The following is a 26,671-nucleotide window of genomic DNA, read 5'->3' on the forward strand; positions in this document are numbered from 1 at the left end:
ACTTATTTGACAGAGAGAGAAAGATGACCAGTAGGCAGAGAGTCAGGCGGGGGTGGGGAGAGGGGGAAGCAGGCTCCCAACTGAACAGAGAGCCTGATGCGGGACTGGATCCCAGGACCCTGGGATCATGACCTGAGCTGAAGGCAATGGCTTAATCCACTGAGCCACCCAGGTGCCCCGAGGCTGAAAGTTTCTACAAGAAACTTAAACTTCAAGAAATGACATAAAGTCAATGACTTTTGGAAACTATCTGCAATAGGACAGCAAACAGCTCTTGCAACATATGAGATAAGCTGCTTCACTTGAGCAGTCTCAGCAGCAAGTGAAAAAATAAAGATAATTTCAAAAAAATGACAAAAACACAAGAAACAACAAGTGTTGGGAAGGAAAAGGAGAAAAAGGAACCCTTGTGCACTGCTGGTGGGAAAGCAGACCACGCAGCTGCAGTGGAAAATAGCATGGAGCTTCCATGAAAAAATTAAAACTAGGACTTTTATCCAGTAATTCCACTACTGATACCTATCTGCAGAATACAAAAACACTAATTCAAAAAGATACATGCACCCCAATGTTTATAGCAGCATTATCTACAATAGCCAAATTATGGAAATAGTCTAAGTGTCCATCGACTGATAAATGGATTAAAAAGATATATAAATATAAAATGGAATATTGCTCAGGCATAAAAAATGCATTTGCAATAGCATGGATGGGTCTAGAGGGTATAATGCTAAGTGAAATTTAGTTAATCAGAAAAGACAGACACCATATGACTTCATTCATGTGAATAATTTAAGAAACAAAACAAATAAACAAAGAAAAAAGGAGATAAACCAAAAAACAGACTCTTAACTATAGAGAACAAACGGGTGGTTACCAGAGGGGAGGTGGCTTAGGTGAGACAGGAGATGGGGATTAATAGCACACTTATTATGAGCACTGAGCAATGTATAAAACTGTTAACTACTATACATCAACTATACTGGAATTAAAATGAATAAAAGAACAACAACAAAAATAATAAATAAAACTATCATGGAGATGTGTGATAAAATTTAAATGCTAACCCAAAATAAAACACATTTTAGGTTGATCCTTTCAATCAAATAAATCAATACTACCGCCACCACCTTTTAAGAAGGAGCATACATACACAAGAATGGAAAAAAAAATAAGGTGGGCCAGAAAGTCCATAAAGCTTCTTTTGCTTTTCTTCTTCTTTTTTTTTAGGATTTATTTATTTTTCGAGGGGCTCATATGTGCACGGGTGTGGTGGGAGGGGCAGAGGGAGAGAATCTCCCAGCGGCCTCGCAGCCTCCCTGCTGAGTGTGGAGCCCTCTCATGACCCGAGATCATAACCTGAGCAGAAAACCAAGAGTCGAACGCTTAACTGACTGAGCCCCCCAGGCACCCCAAAGCTGCTGCTGCTTCTTTTTTTTTTTAAAACAAGGTCATAAAGCAAACTATCGTATCATAGTACAGTGTTCTAAAGATAAAGTAGAGAATTTAAAATTATTTTATATCAAGCCTTTAGCAAAACTTTTTCTCATCTGTGGTTTTGAAATGCCCTGTAGTTCACTGGCAAGTACACACATATTAGAAACGAGAAATGGCACAGAACAGGCATTAAGAAAACATTTGTTGAATGAAAAAAAGGATGAGTGAAATATAGCAGATGAAGGGGAAAGAGAGAGGAGAGGTAATTAATATTTATTCAGTGTCCATTATTTTCCAAATGCTGTGCTAGATGTTTTACATTTTCTTGGCCAGGTGAATCTTTACTTCCCTTTAAGACTAAATTCACAGAAACACCTATGACACTGGTCTCTCTTCTTTGCATGTTTCTACCACAAAATCCACATTGCATAATTTAGCACCTAATTATAAGTAGTAATCTTGGGTTTTAAAACTGATAGTAAGGTTTAGAAACCTGGCGGTATGTCTTCTTTCTCTACTATATTCCTCACAAAACCAACATCTAGAGCTTATATCGGGGCTCAGTAAATATTGTGTTGAATGGCTGAAGCATATACATGAGGGATATATATATATTTTTAAGTTTATTTATTTAAGTAATCTCTATGCCTGATGTGAGGCTCCAACTCATGACCCGGAGATCACTTCACCAACTGAGCCAGCCAGGCACCCCTATGAGGGATCATTTATAAGTCAAAATTAGGAGTCAAACAAAGGCCCCTTTATAGACAACATTTTTACAGTATTTTCCAGCTGATATAAACACCCAATGCACACACTTTCTCTGCTATAAAAAAAGACGGGAGAGCAGGGCTGCTTTAATTTACCAAGCCAGCATGTTTCCTTATTCTAAAACTAAAAAAAATAATAATAATTTTCCAAATAATTTTTTTAAGTATAATTTGAAATGGCAAAAGATCACAAGGTGAATACATACGTAACGGTCTAACCTCCATCTGAACCACCATTCATATACATTCCCTTTCAGTTCAAAACACTTGGACAATGGCCAAAGAGAAAAGATCTTCTCAAATGCACCCTAGGAAAAGGAATCCAGAACACAGATTAAGATGGTATGAGTCAATACTTATTTTCTAAATCTATTATAAATTATAGTTTTCTAAAGTTAGGATTACATGAGAGTCATTCACAATTTAAAAATTCTCTTTCATTTGAAAAGAAGTTTATTTTACTAAAGGCTAACAAAGATGACTTAAAACTTTTTGTTAATTTACTTTCACTGCACATGAAAGGCTACTGAGACTGCAAAATTAAAAAAAAAAAAAAGCAAGCTAGTAACTGGAAAATTCTTCCATTTAAGGTTTTTAATCTAGTATACAAACAGCTAATATTTACTGATCAAAACACCAAAATACAAAAGACCTTAGCCAATATGATATCAATATCTTAGAGAATGATGGTTAAGGTTAAAATAGGGTTTTTTCCCCTCTAAATGTTAGTAATCTATAATTAACCATTTGAGTTGAAAGAATACTCTGAATTAGTCACCTTACTCAATCAACCATACCCAAATGCCATTACTAGCCTTTGAAACAAAGTTTACAATTTTACTGTGGTCAAGTTAGTGAATGGTACCCTCTTATTAATCTGACAAGCCTAGAAAATCTGGGAATGAAGGGGCAGAAGTCTTGGGTGCATTCCTGCACATTAATGAAGTCTTTCAAAGAAGAGAACAAAAACTTCAATTTCCAGACTAAAGAATGCAACAAACTCTATTAAGGAGCGCTCCATTATTAGACCTAATGCCACAGCATAAAAAATGTAACATAAAAGTTTTTTTAAAAAGGCGATTAAAAGCCAAAAAAAAAAAAAAAAAAAAGAAAGAAAGAAAAAGAAAACAGCATTGTATTTTAGGTAATGCTGAATCCTTAAAAGTTTATTATTTTAATGAAATGCAATATTCTCCATTTAACCATTTAAGAATTTAAAATACTTACACCTTATTACATAGAGGGTCTATCAAAATCTATGCCTCAGAAAACGGAGGATGATTCTTACCAAGAGTTGTGATATTAAGAACTTACAGATCATATATATGATATGTATGTGAAATACAGAAATATAAAATACAAAATCAGTATGAAACAGAAATATATAGTATCTATTAGAGATATATGGTCTTATAGATCAGATATATGTGACACACTTATCATTTAAAACATTATTTCTGATTAAAAATTTGTTTCTTATGTGATCAATGGGCAAGTATTTAGTGAGCACCCATTTTGTGCAAGACACTGGGCTATACCAGGCCATGACTTTTCTCTTTTATTCCAGTGATCCAAAGCTGGGGAAACCTTAGTCTCGTTATTGAACCCCTGGTTCACCTTCCCTTTTCTCCCTCAGATGCACCTCAGTGTCTGGAATTTTAATGAGTAAATGTCAAGGAGCTGTTGCAGTTACCTGGCTATTTCTTCATACATTTGCTGTCATTTCCTTATTACTTTATAAATCTCCTGTAAAAAACCTTGGAGGTCAGGCTGAAATAAAAATGCTTTATTTCTAAGTATGAAAATAAAGTATGAAAGCCTACAAAACAAACCAACAAAAACCAGCTAATAAGATCACATATGCACGCACAGACACACACACACACACTCTCTCTCTCTCTCACACGTGATGCTTATGTGGCATTTGCCCCTGACACAGTGAAGCCCAAGACAGGGAATGCTGGGGATGGGAGCCAACTGCAGAATGTGTTATAACCTATAGGCATTCAAATGAGAATATTTTATGATAAATATCATGCTGCCCAAATAATGTTTGCCTGATGGACTGACCAGCAGGTAGCAGCCGGCCATCTTGCTTAAGTAGCTGAGAAAACCTCAACCATCATACTAGGGGGATAAGACAGCAGAGATACGAAAATGACCCAAGATTTTATTAAATTAAACATACTACATCTATACCAACCCATTTGCTCCTAAGCTGGTTTTGCTAACGGCCCAAATTTTACTCTACGCAGTTACGGAAAAATCAAGTAACACTCTGATGCAATGAATAATGCACAAACCAAGCTGCAAATTCTGTCAGGAGAATTTTGATCTCCACTTAGAGTAGTGTCGTATAAGAGGCGTTCAATAAACGTCTGATTGATCAAAGTCAAGTAAAATGGATTCTGAACAATTGCCAGAGGAAGAGCTTTAAATTGCTCTTACAACAAAAACAGTGGTAACAAAAGTAGATAGGTCTCAAAAGAACTACACTGAGTAGTCAACTACAGAGTGACACTTTTATTACAGTCATTAAAAAATGAAGCTCAAAAAAAGCTCTGACTCTTCTCACATACTTTAATAGACTTGAACTTTAAAATAAAATAGAACAAAATATAAACTGAAAAGACTGTACAAACCTGAGAATATGCCAAAAAACATATACATAACAGCAAGAAGGCTAGTTTCAACAGTAAGCCAAAATGCCAGAAACAATTTCCTAAGAGAGAAAATACTTAATTTACTAAAAGGTATAAATTTACATTAGAAAACATATTAAGAGTCTCTGGTTAACATATGAACACCCTGCATAGTTCTTAAAATCATTGAAGGCTGCCCACAGGATACATAAACTATATGTAAGTGGTATAAATTATAAGAAGGGCCAGAAGGAAAAGCTGGAGCCTCCTTGCTAGGAAGAGGCCACAACCTATGCCTGACACCCTCTGTATCTCCTGTTCATCCACTGTAAACACATCAGAAAATACCTCCTGGGTTCCAATATACCTATTTATTATTCGAGGGCACAACAAAATTTGGAACAATATGTTCAACATCATTCTAATATTCATGTTGAGTATAGCTTAGGTAATATGGCTGAAACATTAGAGTTCCTAGGAGAGAGCTTAAGAACTCCCTAAAGGATCAGGGTTTAACCTTAAGATGTATTTTAACACACGCATATTTTAAGTTATGTGTTCACAGTTCATACGTATTGACTTCATTTGATTCATACACTAGGTTTGTATCGAGGGATTCAGTGACAGAGGCTGTTCAAAGACATTCGTGGGCTTGATGAAAGGCTGGAATTCAAATCTTACCTGAAAAAGTTACTTGACATTATAACGGAAGTCAGTGGAAACTATTTCTAATATACAGTATTTGGTTGAGTTAAGTTAAAAATTATTAAGAACAACAACTTTCAATTTTTCCAAAAGAGGGAAGCTTTTATTTCAACGATATGATCTTGAGGGAAAGAAGCATTAAGATAGATGCACACAACCTCACTGTGAACATCATCAGTAACTGTCTGTGAGGAGCTTGAAGGCTGATGACCTCCCGGGCATTTGGGTTTCCTTGTATGTACAACAGGTTGAGAGTAACTGTGTTAAGGGTGGTCTAGAAGATAAATTATATCAGTGCTCTTTAAACCTGGCTAACCCAAAAAGCCTTTTTGCAAATGAATGCTCCTCCAAAATTCCCAATATAGGTAAAAAATCAAATAAAGCAGAGCTGCCAAAGACTGGGGAAGGATGGAGGGGCCTGGAGGCCTATTTGGCTGGCTCTTCTCTCTTCTAGTGCTCTTCACTCTGGCTCTGTATAAGACAGTTTGAAAACTATTGCTTTAGCTGATATGTAAAATGACTTTGAAAAATTTAGATAAAAAAAAAAAAAGAACACACACAGACAGTATACGTGCAAACTACTGATCTGCCCTGTTATATCACTTGAAATAGCTAGCTGAAACATTTTAAAAAAGACTATTTACGAACAAAGTTTCAAATGTCAACACTACACATAAATTTAAATTCTGTGTCAATAAAAAATAGCCTTTAACAACTAAAAAGAAATTCAGTACATTAAAAGAATATTTATTAACAGTAAGAGAATATATTTACCATTTGCTTTTTTTTGGATTATCTGTGGCCATAGGGCTAAAGTAACATATATGACCATGAACCATACGGTGACCAAGGGGACGAAATAATAGAATTGATAAGGCCGATCCATCACTATACACAACACCACTACCAGGAAATTGAGACGAAATAAGACCTATGAAAAAGGAGAAGAGAATGGTTTTCATTCCAGGTATGCATGAAGAGTAAAGACAGATTCTCTCTGACAGAGTATAAACATTTATTTAAGACTAAAGTAATAACTGTACAAGTATATTTTACTAATCCTTAAAATTACATTTGTTCTACAATCATTGTAAAGATTTGAATATAAAATATTTATGCATCATTATATTAACTAAATCCAAGCATAGCACCAGCCTGAGCTGTCCTCTGGCTATAACTGCCATCTTGTTAAATGTTGGGGAAGAATGATAAGCCTCCTTCCTAGGGCTACAGTTTATAAGCAGAGATTAGATTACTTCAACAAAAGGGTGTCCATTTCATCTCTGTTTGATGTTGATTTACCCCATTTAGGATTAAATTGAGAGTTGTCATAGATACAAAATAATATTACTCAAATTAAAAAGTGGCTTTGGGACCCCTATAACAGTTATTTCAGATAGTGTGATGTCATTCAAAGAACACAGGATCTGAGCAGATTGATATTAGAGCTGTACTATTACTATGTGACCGTAGGCAAATTATTTAGCTTCTCTGAGCCTTCAGTGTCCTTTCTGTAAACATGAAAACCACAACTCCGGGTTGTAATGTGGGGTAAATAAAGTAATATTCAGACAGTGCCCAGCACAAGGTAGAAACTTAATAAATATTAATCCTCTTCAAAAAGAAAACATAACATATTATAATAATCCCAGGTAGCTGTACATTTCTACAAAACTGAACCGAATTAGCAATGTTGTCCCTTGTGTACTAGTGCCTTTATTAGGCACTCATCTAAATTACATTTTCCCTTCCCTCAGTAATAAATTATTTATCTCAAATTATTAACCACAGAACACAGAAATAACACCAACTTTAAAGTGTAATTCCATAAATTCAAATTAGTCGTGCCCTTATAATGACCATATTTATATTTTCATGCCAAAATGAAAGAAAAAAAGCTGAATACATTCCTACCTGACAAACTCTATGAATTCCAAAGTCTCCTTTGATCCAAAAGTATGAAAAATGCCCGTACCCTGTCTGAAAGAGGTATGCAGCAACTAGGACCCGGATGTGCATGTACACAGGCAAAAACTGTTGACAAGAATAAATAGAAAAAATATGTTGGCACTAACTATACTTTGAATTATCGTAGCCAATACATTTAATCAAGACAATGGATCACCATTACCAGTTGGCATGAGCTCAATGAAAAGATTTATTTTTAAAACTTACACAACATAGCAAGAGTTAAAAAAAAAATGTAGACTTTGGATTCAGACCTCATTCAAATTCTGGTTTTGCCACTTACTAGCTATGAGACTTTAAGTGAGTTTTCTAACTGCAAAACAAGAAGGTTCTTATGAGGAATGCAAGAGTTAATAAATGTGAAATACTCTGTACGTTTCCTCCACTTGGAATTAAATATATGGTACCCACAATTATTAATCACCATATATGCTGAATACAAGGTAACTATAGATTTCCCATTTTCCCAATGAGAAGATAAAAAAACAAAACAGAAGTCCCACATTTTCAGCCCCCTCAAATACACAGACATTAGATTTGTAAATTGTCATATAACAACTCACAATATATAATATTTAGCAAAACATTTATATTAAAAACATATGCAAACATAATTTAGAAATATTATATTCCTCCCCCCTTTAATTTATCAATCGATTTTATTTTACACTCCCACATCAATTGTTTCACCATGACCAAGGCCCTTAGAATCATTTACGATGGTTTTTCAGAGCATCCTAGCTCCACTTGTAAAGTTAAATGAGATGTAATACATCTCTGCTCTATATTTTATGGGAACCACTGGCAATATCATCTGATTCATAAGTCCTAACTCTCATAGCCCTCGAACACTGTGGTTCACCCTGTCCATCAGCCATTGGTCCTTTATGTGGATATTCATGATTGCCACAATACAACCAGTACTCTGTTTTTTTTTTTTTTAATGATCTTTAAAAGCCTTATTTAGTGACAACCAACCCTTGCAATTTTAAGACCATTCTTTCAGGGATAATCCCTTAGTCCACATAAAGATGTTTTGGCTTCCATTTTATAGACTCATCTGATCACTCTGTAACCATCCAGCACTGACACTGCTTATGGCCACTTCGAGCTACTGTGTCTTCCCCAAGTGATACTTTGCAGGAAAAAATAACTAAGTAGACACCTAGATAGATTTTACAAGTCCCTGAATATATGTGTCTTTTACATATATCCTTCGATGCATCCTTGAACGCATCTTTTTTCTTTTTTGAGAAGGCAAAAATCCCTGAATTTAGAATAGGTCATCAATTTTTCACTACCACCTGCATTCTAGCCAAATTCTTAAGATTCTCTGTCTTCCATACTGGCCCTTCTTGTGTCTCCCTGTCACCTTTCCTTTGTTTATTTCTTTCTTCTACCCTGGAATGTTCTTCTTGTGACCACATTTTGCTTATTCAAATCCTGTTTTTATTTTTATCCTATTTATTCAAATCCTATTTTTCTTTAGAGCCCTGTTCAAAATTCCCCCCTTTTTTTTTTTAAGATTTTATTTATTTATTTGACAGAGAGAGTGATCACAAGTAGGCAGAGAGGCAGGCAGAGAGAGGGGGGAAGCAGGCTCCCCGCTGATCAGAGATCCTGATGGGGGACTCAATCCCAGGACCCTGAGATCATGACCCGAGCTGAAGGCAGAGGCTTTAACCCACTGAGCCATCCAGGTGCCCCCAAAATTCCCTATCTTTACTCTCAGATGAAAATCATTGTTCCTTCTGTGGCGTTCTTAAAGCACTCACAGTCTTTATACCAAACATAGTTTTTATTTATTGCCCTTTATCATTAGTTCTTTTTAAATGTTTAATCTCATCATTAAATCAGAAATTTTTCAGTGAACGTGTAACATACTAGAATCACAGTGATGATGAAAGTACAAATGTCATCTTAAAATAACCACAGAATTTATCAAATCTAAACCTATTACCTTATATTTGAAAGTACTCTAAACTATTTTCTTTTCTTTACTTCTTCTTTTTCTTCTTCTTCTTTTTTTTTTTTTTTAGAAGGTAGGGAAGGATGGAGCAGAGGGATTAGCAGGTTCCATAACCTAGCATGGAGCCCTACACGAGGCTTGATCTCACAACCCTGAGATCATGACCAAAATCAAGAGTTGGATGCTTAACCAACTGAGCCACGAAGGCGCCCCCTTGAACACTTCTTAATAGTAAAAAACATACAAATTCCCAAGGCAATCCATTCCATTTTCAGTTGATCATTTACTACCATAAAGTTCCTTTTCACAAAAAGCTGAAATCTAACTGCGTAAAAGCTACCAACTTCAGCTCTGTAGGACAGTGCTATGCAACTGAGATAAAATGTGAGCCACATAGTACCTTTTTAATATGGTTACCAGAATATTTAAAAAACTAAAAGAATCAAATAAAACTAATTTTAAAAATACACTGTATTTAACGAAATATTTTAAAAATATTTTTTCAATATGTAATAAGCATGTAGTAAGATATGTCATATTGTTTACACAAAGTTTTTGAGCTAAGCATGCATTTATCACAATGAATCACACTTAATTGATATATCTTTTCACGTTCACAGAACATCTCAATTCCAACCAGCTATACTTAAAGTACTCAATAGCCACATGTGGCTAGGAGTTTCCATAATGGAGAGTCTAGCTCTAGAGCCACTTGTAGACAGTCAATCATTTATCTGATTGTTCCGTAAGCATTTGAAGACATCTGTCCAACCTAGGCTAACTATTCCCAGTTATTTTAACCACTATCCATAAAACATGCTTTGAAGTCCCTTCAGGACTGGGGCTGGGCCTACAGAGTCGAGACTTGGTTATTACATTTAAAACAAACAGTAAACACTAGTCACTTAAATTAAACACCATCACAATAATCTGCCAAGTACTTGCCAATGTCTGATTATTACAAATTTCATGTACTACTTCTCTCAAGTTTTTATTTTAACATATTTTCAGACAACAGAAAAACTGCAAGAATAGTACAATGGGCACCCATCTACCATGCTGACCTATTTTAAAGAATGTTGTAGACTATATGACATTATCCTTTAACATTTTAGCAAGTATCTTTTAAGAAGAATAGTTTCTTAAATGACCATATTATCATTATCATAATCAAGATTTAATATGAATATAGCAGAATCTATTGTACAATCTGCATTCAAATATCTGATTGTCCCATTAGCATCCTTAATGGTTTTAAAAAATTTTTTTTAGCAATCTTGAATCAAGGATCACACATTGCACTTAGTTGTCATTCCTCTGTATTCTCCTTTAATCCAAATTACTTTTCTTTGTATCTTTTACAAGTCAAGTATTACAACAAAATTTTAGTATTAAAATATATTTGGAATTCCAACGGCATTATAATGAATAGCTAGACTAGCTTTTGATTCTATTCTTTTTCTAGTCCTCAAATTTTTCCTCAAGATCTTTTATTCAGATTCCTTCATGAAAGTTACTTATAAACTCTCAAAGGAAAAAAACTTACAGTGGAACACAAAATCTTCTACTGTATAAACCTAACTTGCTGTACTCTCCATATTAAAATCACAGTATTTTATCCATATTTCCTATGTCTTAAAGGGATGTTTATACCAACAATTGCAATCTGCCAGACCATCTGGATTATTTTAATAATGCTCTGTAATTTTTTATGGTTTCTATTTTAGTATAAAAACATGGCACAACTAAAGTTTGACATATTTTACTCAAAATAAAAACATTAAGATTAGCTAATTAAAATAACTGTGGCAGTTAAGAAGAGTTTTTAATGAGGGTAATCCCTCAAATATCCAAGAATCAAGTCCCCAAAATACATTATAACCCATGCTAATAATGCTTTGCTGATGTAGATACAGGTAATTTTTAACCACAAAATCCTATTATATAAAAGAACAGGAATATGTTAATTAATCATAACAAATGGTCTGTTAATGAAAAGTATGTCCTTCCAGAACAGGAATTTTAAAATAATTGTAGTTTAGGATCTATTGGGATGTAGTCTAAGATATATTAGAATTAGAATGCTAGCTTGGCAAATGATTATAATAGAATGCCAAATTGCCTTCATCTTTTTATGATCCAAATTCTTTCTGGAATCACTGAATTGAGGAACTTAATCTGCCATTAATTCTTTCTATCTGATTTTTTTAAATAGCAGTATCACCCTTTAATATGTCAGCAATTAATTATGTCTCTAAGAGGCATTTTCTTAAAACAAAGCTTTTTTCCCCTCTCCAATTAATCTACTCTTTATTCATACGTCAGAGATATTTCTAGGATTCAATATTCATCTCTACTTACTTTTAAGAGAATTTGACAGATATATCCTGCAAATTCTGAACTGGGCTTATACACTAAATCTTACAATCCTCATCTCTCCTTGCCTCACATCTCTTCTACTGTCTGGGATCTTCTGTAACCACGTGAACACACTAGGTCCCCCTCAGCTGCTGTGTCACAGGAATTTCACTGCTGCCGCAAATACACTTATCAGAGCCATACAATTTCAGTATAAATTATACTTCATTCTTTTACCTTCTGCCCTTCAAACAAACCATCCATAAAATCACTGACAATTTTTGAAAAAGATGAAAAGACTCGATGAAGAATACTACTACTTTCAAATTGTTAGAGATACCTGTTAGAGAAAAATTTTTAGAGAAAAAATCCTCAGTACTATTTACCTTCTTAACTGCTGCTATGGAAATTTCAAAATATTTCTGTCTAGACAACACTCCCCCCTCCTACCTCAATCTATCATTGATTCAAATACTATTTACAGATGTGTGCTTATGTAAGCAATAAAAAACAGTTTGGTAGTTCCCTAATTATGAAAGAGTTTCTCAAATTTTCAAAACCCATTTTATAGAAATTAGTTTGGTATTGTCACTATAAAACTTGTGTGAGAAGTGGTTATTAGATAGCAAGGTTCACCCTCAAAAGCTTATTTTAACTGCAATGTGGCTGGAATGTTACAACTCAGAATACATTTTTTCTACCCCTGACAAATCCAAGGTATTCCGAGACCATGAGAAACCTGTCTTTTAAGACACCTAGGGAGAAGGAAAAATGATCTTGTTTGGGTACAGGAGGCACTAGGTGAGCAAAGAAAAGGTCCTCTGGCTCATGGAGGAGGTGATACTCAGACAGTAGGGCACATCAATGGTGCAATGGTAGTCCATCAGGACCTGAGTTCTTTGAATACTGGGGCAAAAGGGTTCTAAGGTTTTTAAACTTTAAAGGAGTAAAAGCAGTTGGCCAAACTTCCTAAAATGCAAGTAAGGGTAGAATATAGATATAATCATTTAACTTGATTTCTTCTGATCGTAACTTGTCTGTTTGGAATCCTTTGCATCTATACAGTTTCTTCCTAAGTTAAAATGAGCTGTCCAACAGGGTGGCATGAAATAATGCCCTTAGGTTATCAGCTGTTTCTACTAAATTAAAATCAAGGCCAAGTATTACAAATAAATTATTGCCTTAAAACTATACCTTCTCAAAGAGTCAGGTGGTAGGAGAAGAATGGGAAAGCATAAAGGTTGGGTGGGAAATAAAACAGGTCTCTAAATAATGGAGAATATAAAACACAAAACAGGTGATACCCTGAAAGAAACAGTACAGTCCTACCATTTCCCATGTCTTCTGTAAGAAAATTCAAAATACTTACTGTACTTGCTCCAGAGATATGGTAAATCAGAATCACAAGTTGCATCCAGCCTTTCCATTCATCTGTTTGTTCTCTATTTAACACTTTAGTCTGTGGAAAAGAACCAAAATCTATTTTAAAATTCATTATGAAGCTATTATTAAGTAAATTTTTCTTACAGGATATAAAGAACCTGTCAAAAGAACCTTGGGGGGAAAAACAATTAAAGACTGGCATTTGATTTGATAAAAGATATAATAAAACTAATTAAAATACAAAATTTGAAAATTTCATAAAATATAAATTTGAAACTTAATATAAACTAAAAGAGTTTAAATATTTAAGTTGCTACTCAAGGTTTTATATTAAGATTACATTTATACTATGACAGATAAGTTTGTAAACCTGTAAAATGGCATTTTATAATTTTCTTTAAGAAAATCTTAGAGTTTCAGCTAGAAAAGACCTTATAGTTCTCTTATACTTTATTGTGAAAAAAGGGTCTATTGGTATAGTTTATTTTCCCAAGGATATTCTCACTGGAGATGAAAAAACTGATTAGTCATCCTCATATGAGAGTTATTTCTTACTATAGAGTTTATTAATTCAAATAAATCATGCCTTATAAAGAAGTTGCACTAATACTCTAAGCAATTACAGTAATTCTAAATAGGAAATTCAGAATATTGTAAGCAGTGCCCAATTATGTACATTTGAATTTGTGCATGTACATTTCTGACTGTATAAATATGTAAATATAAAATGTGCATATAGGCATTTGCTAATTATATTTTTCAGTTACTTTTTTTTCATAACAGTATCTCATGTTTGCAGACCATTATAAAATTGGGAACACCTCCACTTTCTCCATCCCCAAACAGGCAAAATAACACCTAAGTTATGACATCTTTTTCACAGATCATTATTTACCGACTTTTCAACAATCTTCTCGGGAGTTTTTGAACTTTTTCTGAACTGTTTCAAAAAAGCAACTGTTAAAAGTCCACCAGGCGAATACAACTACAATATCCCTTTGTCTTCTATATACATGCTAGAATATTCTGGCATAATAGTGATACTATTTATTTAATTTGGAGTTTATAATGAGATAAAAAGGATAACATTAGCTAAAAAGAAAATAACTCTTACCTCCTTAGTATTTTCATTGTAAAATACTCCCAAAACCAGGATGTAGATAATTGGAATAAAGAAAGTTGAATGTGTATAAAATTTGTTTTCCTTCATAAATAGATTTGCACGGTCACACATATAGAAGTAAGCCATTATCAGGCCAAGTTTGCAGAAAGACTGTAAAAGTATTTCTAACGGAGACACAGGGGTATTGATAATATTTTTCTTTTCCTCTCCACTTTCCAAATCAGTACATGGCTTATTTTTCCGGTGAGCATTACGATGGATTATATAAAAAATTAAATATCCGATAATAGATAGAGTGAAAAAACAAGCAGCTAGCTTCTGTATGAGAGTAAGAGGAGGCCGAGGTTGACAACAGGAACCATCCACAGGCTTCAAAATCTTATTGCAACACACGTTCATAAGAATCATTGCACTCTGTGAACAAATCAAGTTATTTGGTTATTATCTTGTCAGTAATATATCTCACATTAGATTTTCTCTTGTGAATACTACTGACTTTTCAGCACTGAAACCAAAATGCCTTTGTACTTTTTGCTACCATTTCCCAAACACTCATGCTAATAATGGTATTCCTTCAAGCTATCATAGCCACTTCAGGGTTTTTTTAACTTCTTGGACTATGATCCAAAATGAAGATTCGTTTTATAATGTGACCCAGAACACATATATAAGAAACAATACCTCTCCCTACTATTTGGAATGCATACTGACATTTTCCTATTCTATTCTTTAAAAAAAAAAGAAACAGCCATTTTGTGGCAGTTAATGGGCCATGACTTTCAGTGAAAAAAATACTGACAGATACCAAAGTCCAAAGAATTTTAATTAGTAGACTTTTAATATGGAAGATACTAGGATACTTAAGATACAGTCCCAGTCTTTAGATGTAAAAAAAAGACATAACATTACTGGCACCAAAATATCACTTATTCTTAGATAACAATATTTGTAATTTGCTTTTCATTTGGTTTACAGTTTATGGAACACTTAGGATGCTAATGTTTTAAGATTTCTAATGTTAAATAAAATGTAGAATCTTCAACATGGTATCATTATAGTAAAAATCTTCTAGACAAGCTGCCAATATTCTGCCAAGTTGAAGTTCAGTCAAATCTAGTTTCATAAAAATTTTATAGGCTAAGCAATTTTAGTACTTAAAATAATTATATTTTTTAAGCCTAAGCATTCAAAAAGACTCAACTATTTAGAAAACTCATTCTTTTAGCCCTGTGACTTCAGGAAGTTCTATACCTGGCACTCTTGAAGATACCAGCCTACAAACATTAACCCAAGGTTCTTAATCAGTTGAAAGGGGTCCACAAAACCCCTTTAAAGTATATGGAGAGCCCAGCGGCTGTATATGCAAAAACACATTTTTATGCAAGACAAGAACAGAATCATAGCCTTTTATTGAATACTCAGGGTTATGTCATCCTCAGAAAGATTCTGCTTTATAAGAAAACAATAATTAAATAATATCTGTTGTACTTTTGTGAAAATTTACAATTATGCTGTTCTCTTTTTTATTTAACCTCAAATCCCCTTCCATCCGTCAATCTGGATTTGTTCAGTAACTACTATGTACCTTGGATAATACTTAGGGTTTAAGAATTAAAAGGAAATAATAAAAATGATTCTACATATTTTTAAAATGTACTCTTCATAGAAGCTTAATCTTATAAATTCAAGGTTTAAGGCAAAGAGAACATAAAGTAATAGTTTTTAAACATGAGCGTGCTGAGAACTTATAAGCTTCTTAGGAGATAAGGTATATTAAGAGTGACTAACACTCAATAAATGAAGCTTCATTTAGTCCCTTGCCTAACTACTTCCCCTTTTTACTAAAAGTCTCACTAATATATTCAGCGAGGTAATGGAGAGCAAAATTATGTGTAGATATATGTTTAGACAGAATAACTAGAAGTAATTAAGATTGCAATAAAATAAATTATTTGTTACCATATTATTGTGATGTATAGCTATAACCGATTAGCTATCATAGTCTCTATTTTCTGACAGATACAAGAATTCTTACAGTTTCTCTGCTTGATTCAGGGAGATGTAAGCCATCCAATGATTCCATGATGGTTTCTTGAGCAATTAATTTGGAAACACTAAACATCTTAACATTTGATTTAGAATTTCTGGTGCTACTATTCAAAATACTGACTGCAGCTTCATTGTAGGCATCTATCTTCTCATTAGTGATCATTTTCCTATTTTCACTTAATAGATCTTCATAAACAGGATCTGCACATGAAACACATGTTTTTAAAAACACATTTAAAAAATCCCTCTTGGAAGAAATTGTAATCATGCAAGTTAGTTGATTGCATTTCATATTTTGTTGTTAAAGTTCAGATGCTTTCAATCAATCGATAGCTCCTTCAAATTTAAAGAAGTTTTATCCCTTTTCTCTCTTATGTACGTAGTTTTCAGGAAACATTTTTATGTTCTAGCGTGTCTTAAGAGTTTAAAATTTGGGGATGCTGAGTTCTACTGGGCAATGGGAATTTAAAACTGGATTGGGGAAGACTCTCTACTTAAGAGTAGCAGTCAATCTTTTTTTTCTCCTGTCACTGCTTTGTTGTCACAATTAGGAAGTAATATTATTGAGGACCAAGGTCCTTATCACTTATCATAAATAATTTTTTCTCATTTTAGTAAGAGAAAGGTTAACAATGAGTCTATCAATAATATAGATTGCAGAACAGATTATTGCCACCCTGTTGTTCCACTCAACTTGACATTCAATTTGTAAATAATCATAAGAATTTCTGACAAGCAAGATGAATTACTAAAATATCAAAGGCAATTTCATATTATGCTGGGCATTAAATAATGGACATTCGATAAACTCCTGAAATGACTTGAACTAATGTCAACGTTCTCTTAAAGAATTTCATTACCAAGTATAAACTAGATGGTATGATTTAAATATATTTTGTCAATTCCAAAATACATTTATTTCCAATGAGTCTAATATTATGAAACAGACTTAATAATTTTTTCTATACTTCCCAATTAAAATAAATATACTCTGAAAGAAATGAAATCAGAGCTAAACATCTCATTTGCCTTTGAGAACTTACTCTCTTTGTTATATTCTATAGCCATTTTGTATGTGGAGGCTCCTTGGAGGATATTTTTGTTTATTTATTATTTATTTTTATTTATTATATTTATTAGTCTGTCTGTTCCTTAAGTTCAAAAAGGAAAGCAAATAACTCAAATTATTCTAATTTTACAAACCTTACTTCAAGATTTATTCTCATGAAAGAGTAATTTTGCTTATTGAAACATGAGACAATAAAAACCCATGCCTCAAAATATATACAAAATGACATTTGTTCATTACTCATTCCTTACCTTGTAAGACCCAATAAACATCACTAGTCTTTGCCAGTTTTTCTAAAAGTGGTGCTATGGAGGTAATGTTCATTTTATATTGGGAAAGCGCTTCATTGCTACCATTGTGAATCTTGATAGACCACTGAGAAGTAAAAATTAAGCATTAGTTTGGTATTTATTATAGAAAAATTGTAATTTACTCTATTGTAACAGAAATTATTATTTTAAGAAAATTCCCATTTTTATTCAACATTAGACTAAAGTTTGGTAAAATTATTTCAAGAATTCTGTGAAGGCAATTAGAAAAAGGTGATATAAAATTAGACAATGTATAACATTCAAGAAGAATGTAATTTCAGGTATAAAATAATATTGACTTTTAACACCAAGTTTACGAAGTTCACTCAGATTTTTTCATGAAAATTCATCAGCCTCACTAACTATAATAGATAAGGGAACTGAAATATAAGTACAATCAAGAATTCTATTTAACATAAATTAACTTTTTCTTAGCATGTCCTTAAGTATGAAACAAAAATCATTATGTAAGAATATAGATAATAACTTACTGTGGCAGCTCCTGCTACAATCACATGGGGCTTTGCAACAGAATCCTAAGGAAAGAAAATCTTTATAATAGTGTTCTATCCAGTTAAGGGAATTAATACAAGTAACATCACTTACTTTGTGCCTTAAATTTAAGTTTTTTCTTCCAAATGCATTTTAATTTTCTAGAGTTCCTTACTGTATTCTTGTTATATAACAAGATGCAACATCCAATGCCTAAAGCCTTTACATGGTTATGTGGTTAACAGAATGGCATGAAGCTGATACGTTTAATTCTTTGATGTTCTTAAAAAAAACCAAAACACTCTGAATTCTGAGAAAACTCTGTTACCAAGTAAAGCTCTAGTAATATTATGGCAGCAAATTAAAAAAATATTCATGTAAGCTATAGAGTACATGGTCTAAACATTAATTAAGATACAAGAAATGTCATTTTTTTTAAAGATTTTATTTATTTGATAGATGGAGATCACAGAGAAGCAGGCAGAGAGAGAGGAAGCAGGCTCCCTGCTGAGCAGAGAGCCCGATGTGGGGCTCGATCCCAGGACCCTGGGATCATGACCTGAGCCGAAGGCAGAGGCTTTAACCCACTGAGCCACCCAGGCGTCCAAGAAATGTCATCTTTGAGAAAAATAAACCCAATATGTATTTAACAAAATAAACTGCTAATTATTATAGATCACAATGTACAAAAAAAAAAAAACCCATATAAGGAGAAATTTACTTAGTAGTTTATTAAGTTATCTTAAATTAGCTCATTTTAATATAGATTCTTGCCACTTGTGACATAGGGAAGAAGAAACACATATCTTATAAAATTAAGCATATAGACTAGAAAAATTTATAGGGTATTGCTGAGGCCTGGTAGGGACAAAGCCCAAACTTAGGTCTTCTGACTCCTGAAGTATACTTTCCACAACATCAAAGACCTGATATTATAATCATGTGCACAAGGAACAATTAAAAAATAAGCAAGACATTTAATTAGAAAAAATCTGACTCATCCATAAAATAAAAACAACAGGTATTGTCTCTTTATAAAGGTAATACATGCTGGTATAGAAGACTATGAAAGTGGAGAAACAGTAACAAAATTTCCTTCATAGATATTCTTATTTCAGTCTAGTGTGCTTCACTTTAGACTGTTATTTTAGTGGAACTTTTCCTTTAGCTCTAGATGACTCCCTTTCTCATTCCTCACACTGGTTATCCCAAATCTTATTTCCCTTCTACAGGTCCCTCTTGCTTTCCTTCTCACTTTTAATATAAAATTTAATCCTCAAACTTCCTAGAAAAAACAGAATTCATCTGGCTTGTGTGCTCTAACCATCTTTCCTCCATTCTTATAACCTCACCAGCCTATCTTCTTGGACAACAGAATCAAGAAATATCTCCCTATTCCTCCTCATGGCTACTCCTTACTCTGTGTTTCTATAGTTCCCCTTTTTACACACAGGGCTATACCCATGAATGATCCATGTCCAACTTTCATCAATCTTGTCTTCATTCTCTAGTCTCTTTCATTCCCCCATCTATAAAATGCTAACTCATCTTTATCCTCAAAAACCTGTTCCTTCAACCCTGCCTCCTTCTCAAATCCTTCCCCCGCTTCACACCTTTAACCAACAGATTACACGGAAGAGCATTTTGCCCTCGCTATGATAATTTTTTTTTATTTCTCATTTACTTCTTAATTGGACCTGTTCTGATTTGGGGCTTGACCTTCCCATTAAGGAACTATAGATTGCCACATTCTGTTAGCTTCATTCTACCCTCTAGTTCCTTAAGTGACACTTCTGACTGTCCACTTTTTAAAATTCCTTCCTCCCCTGTGTGTTACAATTATTCTTTTGCTTTTCCTCTTACTCCCTTTACTGCCCCTTCTCACAAGTTTCTGATCACCCATCATAAGCCCTCTTCTTTAGTCTCTAAAACCGCTGCCTATTCAATGTCTTCCATCCAACTTCAAATATCACCTCACATTGTGCTCAGATTCTCCAAATCCACCTGAGTAGCTCAGACTTAATGACTACCACCCACTTAGAGTATTAAATCTAAACTGTTGGCTTTTTTCACACAACTACCCTACTCTATGCCATCATTTTCTTGTTTAAATCTTTCAGAGGTTCTCCATTACCCTCAAGAAAAATTCAATCCAATATTCTTATTTTTAGTAAATATACCATGAAGTATTTAAAGTAATCAAAAATTGATAGATAGATAAGGTGAATCTATACCACACCAAAGAGAGCTTAGGATATTATTCATGACCTAATATCTGCTTACCTCATTTCTTATCAACTCTCACCCCAGAGGAGGCACATGAAATTAACAGCCAAAACCAAACATAAATAAGGAGCACTTTGAATTCAAGCTCCATTCAGATTAAAACTGCTGGTAAGGTTCCCTGAATAGGTGGGGCACCTGGGTGGCTCAGTCAGTTGGGCCCCTGCCTTGGCTCGGGTCATGATCCCAGAGTCCTGGGATCGAGCCACGTGCCAGGCTCTCTGCTTACCGGGGAGCCTGCTTCTCCCTCTCTCCCCTGCTTGTGCTCTCTCTCTCTCTCAAATAAATAAATAAAATTAAAAAAAAAAAAGATTCCCTGAATAGGCTACACTCTATCTAATCAATCTTAGGTAAAGACACTGCCATCTCCCTAAATAAGCTGAATCTTTCCTTTCCCCCAATAGTCACATGGAGTTTCACAAGAGAAGTTAATATTCCCAAAATCTAGTTTTAGCAAATTATAAGAACTGAAAATCTGGATACGCAATGTATCTGTACGTTAGTAAATTACAAATGTCTTCTGTTATTTTGCAGGACTTATACATTATACCACGCTGATGTTTATTTAACTGTGAATTTCTACCACTTTAATGGCTACACTTTAGGTCCAGTACAGCTATAAAACACATTTAAATCATTTGAAATATACACGTAAACATTATTCTATACTTGTGCAATAATGTATCAACAAATACAATTATATGAGGCTGCAATTTATCAGAAAGTTGAATTCTAGAAGTTGTTTGCATGTTTTGTTTTTTGAAAACTTAAACACATTTTGTCAAAGACACAAAGTTAGAAATGTTGACTACAAAAGCTTGTTCAATGTATGAAGTGGCTGCCATACTAAACATGTAATGTGAAAAGAAGCAAAAAAAAAAAAAAAAAGAAATACCATCGTAGCAGAAGTAATTAAGCAAAACAAGGTCAACAAAATTGAATATTGCTTTATCCATCCCGAATGCAAACATGCGTGGGAAAGAATACAGGTTTAATTAGAGGACAGCCCCAAAGCTACATGGAGACTACTGTGGAGATTCAAGAGTGGACCTGTGAGGAATTAGGGGTTTTCAAGGTTAATAGCATATTTGTCCTTATATCTTATTTATCTCCGAACATTATGAGCCAAAATACGCCAGGCTCAACTCCTGGGTCACAAGTGTAATGATAAAAGGGAAAAAAACCAGGCTGTTTAACAAAAAATAGGTTCCTGAAGAACTGGGGCATGAGTCAAGAAGAAAGTGGGAAAACAGTCAAAAGAATGTATGTTATGCTGGGAAGAGGCCCTGGGTTTGAATGAACTGAGCTACAGCAGTAACAGAAGATTCTGTCTGGAATGTGTGGCATAAGCATAATGGCTGTAGGGTCAGAGTGGTAGCAGCAGAAGGCTTGGATCAAAACTCCCTCCTCTCAGTAAAGTGACAGGATCAATCTAGCACAATTCAGTTACTACTAAGAAATCAGCATAGGGACACCTAGGTGGCATCTGCCTTCAGCTCAGGTCATGATCCCAGGGTCCTGGAGTCTAGTCCCACATCAGGCTCCTTGCTCAGCGTGGAGCCTGCTTTTCCCACTGCCTGCTGCTCCCTCTGCTTGTGCTCTCTTTCTCTCTCTAATATATAAATAAAATCTTAAAAAAAAAAAAAAGTCGACATAAAGTACAAAAGAGTGGGACAGGTGAGTAAGGGGGAGCAAAACAATGTGTGTTCATGAGCTTTTAAAATTTGGTTGCTTAAAACCAGAAAGGCCTGTATTTTCAAATACACACCTCAGTCCACACTTTGATACACTGTTTCATAGAACCATTAACTTCTGGGTGCCACAGAAAATCCTAAAAAAAGAAACATGAGAAAAGAAAAAGTTAAAGAAATTTATATCCTCTATTCAAAATAAACAGGCACGGGTCTTCCAGGGTACCTGATGTACACCATCACAGGTCCACAACACCTTCACTCCCCTCACTTTCCCAACGGTCTCATGACATTTTTTGTATCCACTTCTGCTTTCCTCTGAATTACTCTCTGTAGTAATCTTTTCAAAATCTAAATCTGATCTTGCCACATTCTTGCTTAAATATTCAAGGACTTTCAATGGCCCTCAGAATAAATTCCAAAGTTCTTAAAACTGCTAAGAAGGTGCAGGATCTGGCCTCTACCAAGACATTCTGCCTGCCTGTTCTCCTGCCACTCTCCCCCTCACACTAAGTGTCCTTTTGGTTCTCCTTCAGCTCCTAGGATGCTCTTTGTGCTTCTTTTTCTCCAGGACTTTGCACGTACTGTTCTGTCCACGATGCTCATAAAAAACTCTTCCGCTGAGCCTGACTTGCTCCTACGGATCCTTGAAGCTTCAGTTAAAACATCTCTTTCTCAAGGGAGAAACTTTTTAATTCTTGTTTTGTACATTCCTAATGTCCTATTTTCTCCTTTTTACCACCTTACTCCACATTTAATGCATGTAGAGAACTATAAGGACTTGCAAAATCTATTAGGTCTAGGACATCTTTGTCTCGATCCCCACTGCATTCTCAGTACCTAGAAGTCACAGCAACTAGAAATTCAGAAAATTCACATATATTCTTTTACTGGTATTAATCCTGAACACCTACTGGTTTCAAATTAACATACAAAATTATTTTTTTTCTGGATTAAAAAAAAATCTGAGAGACCAAATTTTCCATTTTATTATACAAAACAGTGCATCCATTTATTCAATCATTTTAGCTATTCTTATCTACTCTAAATACATTGAAATAAATTTAGTATACACAAAGCATTAGCTGATCTACAAATAAATTAACCAATGAATAGTTTTCACACAACATTTAGCTTACTATTACATGAACTTACCACTTTAACTGCTGCAATCTTGTCTTCAAAAGGAATGTTTCCATGCTGTCATTAAAAAAACACAGAACAGAGAAATAAATATTCATGTATAAATTAGTTTTATGTCAACAATTCTCCCTTTAGCTACTTTTGTTAATTTATGCACCACATCTCAATTAACTATATTCAACCTGAAGGGGAAAAGACCTGCATAGAATACCAAAAAATAAGTGATACCACATTGTTTCTATGTGATTTTTAACACTTATGATATAATTCAAAGATAAAACCTCAACTACGAATAAGCAAACAAATATGTAAACATGCCTAATAAATTACCTTTCTGCCCAGAATGCCACATTCCAGTTTAGTCCTAGTATTATCTATGGCAGGGATGGTTTGCTCCTCTGCATTTCCTGATCTCATCTCAGTCCCCGACCCCCATCCCAGGCCCGATGCCCGTTAGAAAGAGCCACATGACTAGTTCTGGCCAATGTTATGTGCTTAGATGTGATGTGGGTCACCTTCCACTTCCCAGGGCAATTCTCTAGTCTCTGGCTTAACCTAATGCTGAGACTGCAGAGGGAGAATGTTTCAAATGGTAAAACTAGAAGAAAGTACAAATTCCAACAAGCAGGCATCCCTGATTGAGGATATAGAGCAAAGCCTCCTGCCAGCCCACCTATCACATGCACCACTAAGTGAGAAAAGCATTTTGTAAGACTGTAGAGTGGTTTGTTGCTGCAGCAACAACTAGTCTGTTCTCACCAGTGTACTAGTACCAGCTCTGTCTGAACAAAAGCACACATCCAGGACTCTAGGTTATTTTGGGTTTCCAGTTGAAGACTGGACATAAGTGGTCCAATTGAAGACAAAAAGTAAGGTTTGGAGACACCTTCTTGTAACCAAGCTGTTCCATATAAAGAATAGAAATCCTTTCAGAGTTAGAAATCCAGGGTGGGCTGGGGTGGAGGTAAAATAAAATAAAGAAACGAATTCTCTTCCTAAAACGAAGGTTGAAATGTCTTCATTAATTTAAGCAGACAAATAGAGTTTATATTTATATCTCTGTGAACTAAAGCTTGCTTTTATCTGCAGGCTAACATTTAAAATTCAAGCATCATTTCCCAAAAGGACTCTTGGGACCAATGGTACTTTAAGGTGTGTTCTATGAAAGAGGTTCCTTGATCCCATATATATTGGAAATACTGGTTTAGACAAAATCACACGTGTGTTTTCCTCCTACTATCCCATTCTGACCTTGTTGAGGTTTTTCTTCAGAGAACTAATATGTCATGAACTTTCTTTCTCCTCCTTTTGCAAAGCTCAGTTAATTCAACTCAATCTCTCTCTTTTTTCCTTTACCATTTTAATGGAACATTTGATATATACAATGTCACAAATATAATCACAAAGCACAGTAAACAAATAAGCACTCATGAGCCCATGGCACAAATCAGAGCATTACCAAGACAGAGTGATCTACATGAACCTCTCCTTTTAATTCCTTGTTTCACCCAAGGGAACCACTACTTTGAAATTCGTTTATATTTTGCTTTCTCTTTTATCATATTGTTTTGTCACATGGATATACATCCTTAAATGATATATTGTTTCATGTAACTGGCTTGCTCTCCAACTTTTAATTTTGAAAAATGTCAAACTTAAAAATGTCAAACTGGGAGCAAAATGACAAAATTATAATGAACACCCCAATCACCCTTTATCAACTGTTTACATTTTCTGTACTAGGTTTTTTGTCTTTCTCTGCAGAGACATATACATTGCTTCTCTCTTATTGAACCCTATGAAAATAAACTACAGACATAGCATTTCACCTTTAAAGATTTTTTTAAAAATTTTAATTTTTATTTATTTGACAGAAATCACAAGTAGGCAGAGAGAAAGGCAGAGAAAGAGAGTGAGGAAGGGAAGCAGGCTCCTTGCTGAGCAGAGAGCCCGATGTGGGGCTTCATCCCAGGACCCTGGGATCATGACCTGAGACAAAGGCAGAGGCTTTAACCCACTGAGCCACCCAGGTGCCCCAGCATTTCACCTTTAAATACATAAAGCATGCATTTCCCAAGAACATAAATATTCTCTTATATAACCACAATACTATACTCCCACCTAAGAAACTCGACATTGATAAAATATTAATATATGGTCCACATTCAAATTTCCCTAATTTCATAATAATGTCCTCTCTACCACTCTTCTATTTTAATCTAGAATTCAATTAAAATAAGGTATTTAGTTATCATGTCTCTTTAATCATTTATAATCTAGAGCAACTCCTGGCCTTTTAAAACCTTCCTACATTGAGTGGAGGGCAAGCAATATGGTGTAGGAGACCTAAATTTTGTCTGGTTCCAATTTTCAACCAGATAGTTATCAAACTATTCTGAACACCTACAAATTCAACAGGAGATCAAAGAAAAGAATAGGAGCAATTCTAGGAACGGAAAAGCAACCACTTTCTGGAAGACAGGACATGTGAAGAAGTGGATCTGAGGTGATATACGGGAAGACAGACTGCAGGGAAGGGAGTCTCCAGTCAGCTGACTCCCAGCAAGTGATAGAGCAGTGGGGCACAAAAGTAGAACTTTTAGAAGTCTGCTCCAGTGAGGGATGTCACTCTAGTGGCTAAGCTGAGGATGGAAACATTGTGGGGAAAGTATGGTCTCAGGTCCTCAGTGTCACAGAAAGACCATGGTGCCTAAGTGTGGCAGAGCTCCCGGGGATCAGAGCCAGGAAGCTAGATGCACCCAAAACCATAAGATCCATAACCAGCAAGGAAACTGAAGCAGTAATCAAAAAATCTCCCAACAAACAAGAGCCCAGGGCCAGGTGGCTTCCTAGGGGAATTCCACTAAACATTTAAAAAAGAATTAATACTTATTCTTCTGAAACTGTTCCAAAAAATAGAAATGGAAGTAAAACTTCCAGACACATTTTATGAAGCCAGCATGACCTTGATCCTAAAACCAGACAAAGACCCCCACCAAGGAGAATTACACATCAATGTCCCTGATGAACATGGATGTAAAAATTTTCACCAAGATACTAGCCAATAGGATCCAACAGTACATTAAATGAATTATTCACCAAGACCAAGTGGGATTTAAATCAATGCGATACACTACATTAATAAAAGAAAGGACAAGAATCGAATGATCCTCTCAATAGATGCAGAAAAAATTATTTAACAAAGTACAGTATCCTTTCTTGATTAAAACTCTTCACAGGGGTGCCTGGGTGGCTCAGTGGGTTAAGCTTCTGCCTTT

General features: G+C 34.7%; 1 protein-coding gene across 1 annotated transcript in view; it reads right to left on the reverse strand.

The window, feature by feature from the left end:
• The window catches only part of CASD1 (CAS1 domain containing 1), a 54,351-nt gene that overhangs the window by 8,648 nt on the left and 19,032 nt on the right, over nt 1-26,671 (reverse strand). The window contains exons 4-14 of the mRNA XM_059396838.1: nt 23,406-23,450; nt 22,328-22,390; nt 18,276-18,320; nt 17,725-17,848; nt 16,391-16,605; nt 14,347-14,769; nt 13,219-13,308; nt 7,469-7,588; nt 6,329-6,485; nt 4,850-4,929; nt 2,414-2,515 (exon numbers count right to left, since the gene is read on the reverse strand). Of these exons, the coding sequence (XP_059252821.1) occupies nt 2,414-2,515; nt 4,850-4,929; nt 6,329-6,485; nt 7,469-7,588; nt 13,219-13,308; nt 14,347-14,769; nt 16,391-16,605; nt 17,725-17,848; nt 18,276-18,320; nt 22,328-22,390; nt 23,406-23,450 (1,464 nt within the window). The remainder of the gene's footprint in view (nt 1-2,413; nt 2,516-4,849; nt 4,930-6,328; nt 6,486-7,468; nt 7,589-13,218; nt 13,309-14,346; nt 14,770-16,390; nt 16,606-17,724; nt 17,849-18,275; nt 18,321-22,327; nt 22,391-23,405; nt 23,451-26,671) is intronic.

This window comes from Mustela nigripes, chromosome 4 (genome assembly GCF_022355385.1).
Source record: "Mustela nigripes isolate SB6536 chromosome 4, MUSNIG.SB6536, whole genome shotgun sequence".
NCBI classification, from domain to species: Eukaryota; Metazoa; Chordata; class Mammalia; order Carnivora; family Mustelidae; genus Mustela; species Mustela nigripes.